We start from the raw sequence: 9,188 nt of genomic DNA on the forward strand, positions 1-9,188 counted from the left end.
ACAGCAATGTCTTGGTGTGTTTCACCGACATCTGTAATGTTGTCATTCGCGCCTTCAGATTTAGTAGCGATCACATCACTACACAGCGTTCCAGGTTGGTTTTCCATTTCAGCGTTTTTCAAAGTATCTAAAAACCTTTGTATTTCCTCTGTCTCTTCCGAGCTCAGAGGTGTAGGGCCTTGTTCCTGGGACCTTTGTGGTTTTATCGCCTTGGTTCGTTTCGTCCGAGGTGGGGGAGGGTTAGGTACGTCTTTTGGGGGTTCCTCTTCGGATTTCCCCTGATAATATGGGTCCTCTTGGATCCCATATCTTTGCGTCCTACGCATGCCCCATTTACGATAATCACGTTCATCCTCTGAAAGAGGAGCCTTTTTGTCCCAGCGTGCACCTTCATTACGTTGTTTGTTAGTTTGAAAATACTGCCTTTTCTCACCTGTTTTAGGAGGAGGTGGCGACGCGCGCCTTCCTTCCATTTCTAGGGAGTGGGGTTTAACCTTTACACCAGGAAACACCTCTATGGGCGTCTTAGCATGAGAACATGCCTCGAACACATTCACAGCACACTGTTGCATGTTTGGTGGAGGAGCTTTTTTAATGAGCTTAAAAGCAAGAGGTGTGTAATAGATTTTTGGAGGTTTTTCTCTCCACAAATGTGGAGGTGCAACAACATCTTTCTGAGGTGTTTGTGGGTGACCTGGACTCTGTCCACGGTCTTCTCTGAGTTCCAGACAAACTCGCCCCACGTCAGAACTTTTATTTGTTGCCGCTCTTAGTTTCTGCTCACATGCTTTTAAGCGTTCCTGTGATGTTTGACATTCACTTTGTAAACGCATAACTTCTTCCAGTAGTATCTCTTTATGCACTTCGCGTTTGTGCAGATCTTTTTTAAGCACATCTATCTCAGTTTCGCAGCGGGAAACTTGTGACACTGTCACGACGTGATCCCGTCTTAATGCAAAGTAAGATTCTTTCAGCAACATTGCCATTTTAGCCAGCTTTTCATAGCTTGACATTGTAATTTCTGTAGAGGTCACACTCTCTGCAACCTCCATCAGATTGTCCAATAACTCTTTTGGGTTCATGCTGTCCGCCTGTTTGCCATATGGATGTAAGGATGCTGTCAGCAGTGCTAACGCATTCTCTAAACAGCCCTTCATCTCATAAGGATCTAAATCTTTTTTAATCACACCTGTCATGGTCATTCACTGTGTAGCACTTTATCTGGTGAAACAGTTGCCAGCTTCAGATATTTTACAGGTAAATATATGTATTCAAATGTCATTGAGTTTCACACTATTTTAGCTCTGGGTTTACACAAAAGTACTGTTATAAGTCAACTTATTCAGAGGAATAGGCACCTGTCTCGTAGGCTTTACCCCAATTCATGAATATTTAAGTAAATGCTTCTATGCAGTGTTACTTTTTATGTGCTTATTTCTTAACAGATACTAGATTACCAAGCTCCTCAGTGTTTCTTACTCTAAAGCACTGAATTTTTATAAACCTGCAATTTTTCTAAAAAGTCTCACAGCAATCATCAGTTTAAAAACTCTTTTTAAACCGTTTACTTCCAGAAACTCGCTATTTAACAGCTACTCATAGAACCAGGTGGTGAACAGAAAAAGAAAAATTGATGATGTGTCAGGATTAATCAGTTTTTCTTCAGAAAAACTGTTATACTCCTGTCCTCCTGCCAAATATCTTCTATTTAAAATTAAATAGGAAGATGTAGTTTTTTAGGTGGTAACTTAAACAGAAAAGTTTCTTTTTCCTGATAAGTTTACTCTTATTTAGTGATTTAGCAATTAAACGCGTATTATCTTTCCAGCAAATGAGTAAACTGATCAGCTCTGTGATTATCTGTGACTGTGTCTACCAAAAAGTTCTCATTTTTTCATTTTGCACCTGCTTGAGGATTTATCAGTGAATGAACAATGTCCTAGTAAACGCCTCTCTGGGCATAAATACTTTACTGACTTTTAATGATAAGATAACATAACAGTATAAATCAGCTCGAGGAACGTTTGTTAACTCAAAGTTCGTCTTACAGAAATAAATACGTTTAATTTCACTCAAAAACCTAAAGATGAAGTGAAACTGTGATATCAAGTTTCCACAGGAGGGGACAGTGTTTAGCTTTCTACCAGCAGGAGTCTATGACGACGTCCTGTCATGTTCTTTTGACATCCTGTTGTTAGCCGCTTAGCTTAAAGTTAGCTTCGGCTAAACTCGGTTAAAATCAACATTTCTGAACGGTTTTCAAGCTAAAACGTGGCGTTGTTTCAACAAGCACGACTTTTTACATGAACATGAGTTTTTTGGGGACATGTGGCAAGTTTTAACTAGTGATTTTAAGAACAGCGAAGGGTTCGGTGCAACCAAGCTTTACCATCTGACATGGAGGAAGTGACGTGACACGTCACTCATCCGGTCGTTAGCTGTTAGCTTAAAATTAGCATCGCTAGCGTTGTTCAAAAACATCATTTAATGACGGATTTTAAACTCTAACGTGGCAAAATTTCAGCGATTAGAGCTTCAAAGACACGGAGCAGCGTATCAGAATCAACTTTAAAGCGTTTTTCAACTTTAAAAACAGATTAAAATTCCCTAAGAAAACGAGTTTTCATTTCCGGGTCACGTGACTGAATCCACCAATGACAGAGCAGCACGGGGGTGGGCTTTACGACCTGACACGTCTCTCAGTCAATCAAAACGTTACACACGGTCGTTTTCAACCAATCACAGAACGTTTTTCCAGCTAGCATGTAGCATTTAGCCTGAACAAGTCCGTCAACTTTTCGTCTTTTAAACTGTCAAAATGCACCATTTCCTGTTAAAAATTTAACGAATCAGCTCTCACAGCTTCACTGAGACTTTGCCCAGTCCTTAAAACGTTTCTCCATCTATTTAAAATACTCGTTCGAACTTATCAGAACCGAAACCGGACCAAAACCGGGTCGGCAATAGAACCTCCGTCCTTTTAAACAGAATAAACGTTTTCCACAGCTCATCAGCTTAGTTACACACAACAGATGTACAATTTCAGCTTTCATAAAGACTCAATGACTCACAATATCAGCTTCAAAGCATCACAGCGTAAACATGCAGTGTTTTATCCAAGCATCCAGCTCAGCTGCGTTTCACAGCAAAATCTGCACTTTTTCTTTCACAGCAGAATCTGCAATTTTTTCATGCCAACATGATATTCATTGTTACACGAATACAACAGTCCATTTTATGAACACGTCACGGGCCACAATATTCAAATTATTATAATTAATCAAAATTTAAACTATTGTTGTAACTTGATAACTTTATGGTGAATAGTGGAGGATAGAAAATGTGAATGCATGTTAGGAAGACTGTTTCAAGACTTCAAGTGTTAAAACAGGTTAAAAGTAGCTGTTTACTGAGATTATTGGGGGTGGACAAAGGTCAACATTTTTCAGTCATATCAGTTATTGGCATTAGCCGTCTCCTTTTAATATCAGTATCGGCGATAGCCAAAATTTCCATATTGATTGGCCTTTAGTTAACATCACCTGCCTCTGTGTTTTAGGTGTAAAATGTGCGGGATCTGGGCTTTGTTTGGCAGCGATGAGTGCCTGTCAGTTCAATGCACTAGTGCCATGAAGATAGCTCATCGAGGCCCAGATGCTTTTCGATTTGAAAATGTTAACGGCTTCACCAATTGCTGCTTTGGTTTCCACCGACTGGCCATTGTGGATCAGCTGTATGGGATGCAGCCTCTGCGTGTCCAGAAGTTTCCTTACTTATGGCTCTGCTACAATGGAGAGATTTACAACCACTACACAGTAAGACAAGGTTTTTACACTTTGTGAAATTTTCACTTGTATTTGTTCATACTTTGTGTAGTATGCCTGTACTAACTGATTAGTTTTCTGTAACAACACTGACCACCCACGGGCTGGCACTGGCATCGAGGACCACCTACAGAGTTTTAGGTTTCTGAGGATGGTTGACCCAAATGTAGGGAACGCTAATACTAACTTCTTTAGTGGTGCTCTGCGTGTCCATTACGGGGTTTCTGTGGGACATTAAAAACATTAAGTCATCTAATGGGTTTTGTAAAATTTAAAGCCTCAAATAACATTAAATATTTTGTTTCTTACAAGAAAAATAAAATAAGCAGATTTGGAGATCTCTCAGCCAGACTCATTCATCATTGGTGTAAACTGCAGATCCATTTAGGAATGGTTTCTGGCCTGTCAGTGAGCAGTTGTTAGAAGATTGTTCGTTGGAGAGAAATATGAAAACCAAGAGCAGAGTCTAAATGGGTAAAAGTCAAATCCAGCCAAAGCAACAAGAAGACGAGGGCTTTAGGCATGGCTGCAGCTTATTTATGCCCGTGTTGTGCCGAAAACTGATGGTCTGCCAAAAATAAATTATCCATCGTGGGAACGTGCACAGCTTGTTTGAGTGTCTCTCTTGGTGTGTCTGCTGCTTTAGTTCTTTAAACAATATTCACACTAAAATACTTTAATTTGTTTGACCAAGCTTGTAGTAAAAGTGTTTCCTTTAATCTTTTTTCCAAAAAGCACAAGATGTTTTATTCTGTGAGAGTTTTAAGTATTTATATTTTACCATTTACATTTTAAATTCTACACAGAATTATAGCTAAATAAACAAGGTGAAGTGATGATGTATGGATTATTCCAGAACTCCCCAACCTGTCCTGCATGTTTTAGATGTTTCCTTGCTTCAACGCACCTGACTCAAATCACTGAATTACCTTCTCTGACTGTTATCAAGTGTAATAGAAACAGGTCAATGACTTGTTCATTTCAGTCAAGTGTGTTAGGGTTAGGAATATTAAGTAATGGTTCACCATAAAGAGCCTTCCTAACCTTCTGAGATGCCCTCTGGCACTGCTCCATCCACTGAGACACATTTTCAATCAGGACAATCAGGGTTTGCAAAGTCTGGTTTGAGTATAGGTACCTTACAGCTAGCTTCAAGAACTGTCTCACCTTGTTTTTGTTCTTGGTTTTGGTTTGCATTAGAAAATAATGTAAATGTTTTATCTAAGAACTGATTTTCTTAGTAAGACAGTTTACATAAACGTGTAAAGAGGGATCTATGTTCACCTGAAGCTAGCAGTGCCAGGTAGACAGGTTTGTGATGAATCCCTGAACTCGGTCTTTGTTCTTTCAGCTGAAGGAGCAGTTTGGTTTTGATTATCAGACTAAAATGGACGGGGAGGTTTTGCTCCATTTGTATGACCGCTTTGGCATCAAGAAGATGGCTTCTCTCCTGGATGGTGTATTTGCGTTTGTTTTGCTCGACACTGCCAACAGAAAAGTGCATCTGGGACGAGACACGTATGGTGTCCGGCCGTTGTTTCGGTTCCTCACTGATGATGGATTTCTTGCAGTCTGCTCAGAAGCCAAAGGTAACAGATTGTTTGGATCTCCTTTTATCAGTTCATGTGATGAGTGTTATTTAACCTGTTGTTCTGCTCACAGGCCTTATAGATATTACCCATTCAATGAACACGTCTGCCAGCATTGTGCCCTTTCTCCCTGGGCACATTGAGGTTTTTGATTTGAAGCCTACTGGTAAGGTCCAGTCTGTTCAGTTTGAACAGTTTCACTGCTGCACACAAGAGCCTGCTCATGCCATCTATGATACTGTGGAAAAGCTGCCTTCAGGTAAGACAGGCTTAATACCTCCTCTGTCAGCTCATTGTGTGGCATCTAAGCTAACATTTCTCTACAGGTTTCGATGTAGAAACAGTGAAAGGAAACATCAGAACCCTGTTTGAAAACGCTGTGAGGAAACGCCTGATGGCTCACAGGAGAATCGGTTGTCTTCTGTCTGGTAATGGCTGACCTTCTTCGATATTACTCTTTCTTAACACCAAGGCTTAGGTTGGGGCGGCAGTGGTGCAGTGGTAGGGCAGCTGTCTTGGGACCTGAAAGTTGAAGGCTCAAATCCCTTCATTTGCATGTGATGCATTGTCCTTGAGCAGGACACCTGATCCCTACCTGCTCCCCTCTTGGGTGAGATGGATCCACTGCAGAGGAACATGCAAAGATCACAACACATCACACTTTCACTTCAACACATCTGCTGAAATGATTCAGACCGACTTCAGCTGTGTTTGTAATTTAAAGAGAATCAGTGAATAAATCAAATGTAGATTTATTTTTATTGTGTAACCTTTGATCTGCACTAACATGCTTCTGTAGAACATTTGACAGAACAGTTGACTTCTTGGTTAGTTCAACAGCTTTAATTCTTTTTATCAAAGTTCCTGATTGCTATGAAATAAATGCAGAAGACTGAAAGTGTTTTGTGTCAGTGATGCTCATTCATGTTGTCTAATTTTTAGGTGGTCTGGACTCTAGTTTGGTTGCTGCCATGTTGGTCAAACTAGCTAAAGAGGAGAAGTTGCCCTATCCCATTCAGACATTTTCCATCGGGTCAGAGGACAGTCCAGACATCCTAGCAGCTCGTAAGGTCAGTTCTGAACCAAGATTGGAATATTTTTCTTTTTGTAAAGAAAATAGTTCAGTTTTATTGTAAAATCCCCGTTTGATGTATTCTTCATGACTTTGTTCAGATGGCAGCTCACATCGGCAGTGAACACCATGAGGTGAACTTTAGCCCAGAGGAAGGCTTTCAGGCTGTGAAGGAAGTGATTTTCCACTTGGAGACCTATGACATCACCACTATCCGTGCCTCTGTTGGTGAGAGAACTGCAGCAGCTGTACTTATTGTACTTACACAGCTGCCTGCATTGTAACAGACTGTTGTCCAACTGCAGTCCTAGGAATTTATAGGTCTAGACATCAGCCCAACTTATGGACACTGGTTCCTAGGGGTGCACTGATAAATCGGTTGGCTGATAAATCGGTCCCAATTTCCTTAATTTTGGGAAATCGTCCGATACTTGCATGAGAAACCGATTTTTCCGATTTTTGTTGTTTGTTTTTTTTAACAACAACGGTCTGAACTTCATTTACATTTCAGAGCACTACCTAATGGTAATTTAAAACAAGTTTGTATTGTTCTAGGATATTGTTCAAGGGTATGTTTTTCAACAAAATAATACTGGAAAATTGAAGGTGCGTTGTGACCTTATAACACCTGACAGTGTCGCTTATAAAACAAAATCGGAATCGGCAGGTCAGACTTTTTAGAAATCGTGATTGGTGATCGGCCAGAAAACTGCAATCGGTGCACCCCTACTGGTTCCTTCAAAAGTCCACTACCATCTTTTTGATCTTGTAGGGATTCAGCTGCAGTTGTTTGCACCACATCATCCCACAAAGTCCAACAGGCTCCTGTACTCCTGAGATGGAGATTAGTAGGGATACTGGGGGTGAAATGCTGGCTTAGATAGATCACTTTTGCTTCTTTTTCTTCTTTTGGCATTTCCCTCTTTAGGAGTCTCCACAGCAAGTCATCCTCCTCCATCTCATTCTGTCCTCACTCCAACTACCTCCATGTCCTCTCTAACTGCATCCTCTTTGTCTTTTTCCTGGCAGCTGCATTTCTAACATCATTCTACCAGTACACCCGCTGTCCCTCCTCTGGACATGTCCAAACCATCTCAGTGTGTCCTCTCTAACTTTATCTCCCAGTTGTTCAACCTGTGCTGTACCTCTGATGATCTCATTCCTAATCTTATCCATCCTTGTCTCTCCTAAGGAGAACCTCAACATCTTCATTTCTGACACTACCCAGTTCTTTCTCATGTCTGTTCAAAGGAACGTCTGTTTTGGGAACAGGATATAATATTAGTTGAAGATATGTATAATGCAGTGATAAAGTACAATATTATACTGTATGCTAAAGAAATAGGTTTACAAATTCTTATTTTGCTTACGAGGTAGTAACTTAGTCTGAAATGTTTAATATAACAATTCTAGATGAAATATAGGTAAACAGATTTGGCTCACTATTTGGCAAGAAACTGATCAGTTTTGTCTCTTTCACCCTTAATTAGTGCATGATAAGCAGTTATTAATGATTTATAAAATGTTTATGGGTGAGGGACCAGACAAAGTGCAGCCCAAACACACCCCTATGATGAAAAACACAAATGGACCTAGTGTTCCCTTGCCCGGACGTGGGTCACCGGGGCCCCACTCTGGAGCCAGGCCTGGAGGTGGGGCACGTGGGCGAGCGCCTGGTGGCCGGGCTTTTACCCATGGAGCTCGGCCGGGCACAGCCCGAAGAGGAGACGTGGGTCCCCCTTCCCATGGGCTCACCACCTGTGGGAGGGGCCAAAGGGGTCGGGTGCAATGTGGGATGGGTGGTGGCCGAGGGCGGGGACCCTGGTGGTCTGATCCTCGGCTACAGAAGCTGGCTATTGGGACGTGGAATGTCACCTCACTGGTGGGGAAGGAGCCTGAGCTGGTGTGTGAGGCTGAGAGGTTCCGGCTAGAAATAGTCGGACTCACCTCTACGCATGGCTCGGGCTCTGGAACCAGTTTCCTTGAGAGGGGCTGGACACTCTTCCACTCTGGAGTTGCCCCTGGTGAGAGGCGCCGAGCAGGCGTGGGCGTACTAATTGCCCCCCAACTTGGTGCCTGTGTATTGGGGTTCACCCCGGTGAATGAGAGGGTGGCCTCTCTCCGCCTACGTGTGGGGGGACGGGTTCTGACTGTCGTTTGTGCTTATGCACCAAACGGCAGTTCAGATTATCCACCCTTTCTGGAGTCCTTAGAGGGGGTACTGGAAAGTGCACCTTCTGGGGACTCCCTTGTTCTGCTGGGGGACTTCAATGCTCATGTGGGCAATGACAGTGAGACCTGGAGGGGTGTGGTTGGGAGGAACGGCCCCCCTGATCTGAACCAGAGTGGTGTTCTGTTGTTGGACTTCTGTGCTCGTCATGGATTGTCAATAACGAACACCTTGTTCAGGCATAAGAGTGTCCATATGTGCTCTTGGCACCAGGACACCCTAGGCCGCAGTTCGATGATCGACTTTGTCATCGTCTCATCTGATCTGCGGCCACATGTCTTGGACACTCGGGTGAAGAGAGGGGCGGAGCTGTCAACTGATCACTACCTGGTGGTGAGTTGGCTCCGATGGTGGGGGAGGATGCCGGTCAGACCTGGTAGGCCCAAACGTATTGTGAGGGTTTGCTGGGAACGTCTGGCAGAGTCTCCTGTGAGACGGAGTTTCAACTCCCACCTCCGGGAGAACTTTGAACA

General features: G+C 42.6%; 1 protein-coding gene across 1 annotated transcript in view; it reads left to right on the plus strand.

Annotated features, from left to right (window-relative positions):
* Positions 1 to 9,188, plus strand: part of asns (asparagine synthetase) — a gene marked incomplete at its 3' end in the record, with an annotated part of 49,648 nt that overhangs the window by 4,945 nt on the left and 35,515 nt on the right. Inside the window, 6 exon segments of the mRNA XM_037693566.1 lie at positions 3,560 to 3,815; positions 5,176 to 5,413; positions 5,487 to 5,672; positions 5,740 to 5,841; positions 6,356 to 6,483; positions 6,587 to 6,713. Coding sequence (XP_037549494.1) covers positions 3,567 to 3,815; positions 5,176 to 5,413; positions 5,487 to 5,672; positions 5,740 to 5,841; positions 6,356 to 6,483; positions 6,587 to 6,713 — 1,030 coding nt within the window.

The sequence above is a fragment of the Nematolebias whitei genome, chromosome 19 (assembly GCF_014905685.2).
Source record: "Nematolebias whitei isolate Nwh7 chromosome 19, NemWhi1, whole genome shotgun sequence".
Classification (NCBI taxonomy): Eukaryota; Metazoa; Chordata; class Actinopteri; order Cyprinodontiformes; family Rivulidae; genus Nematolebias; species Nematolebias whitei.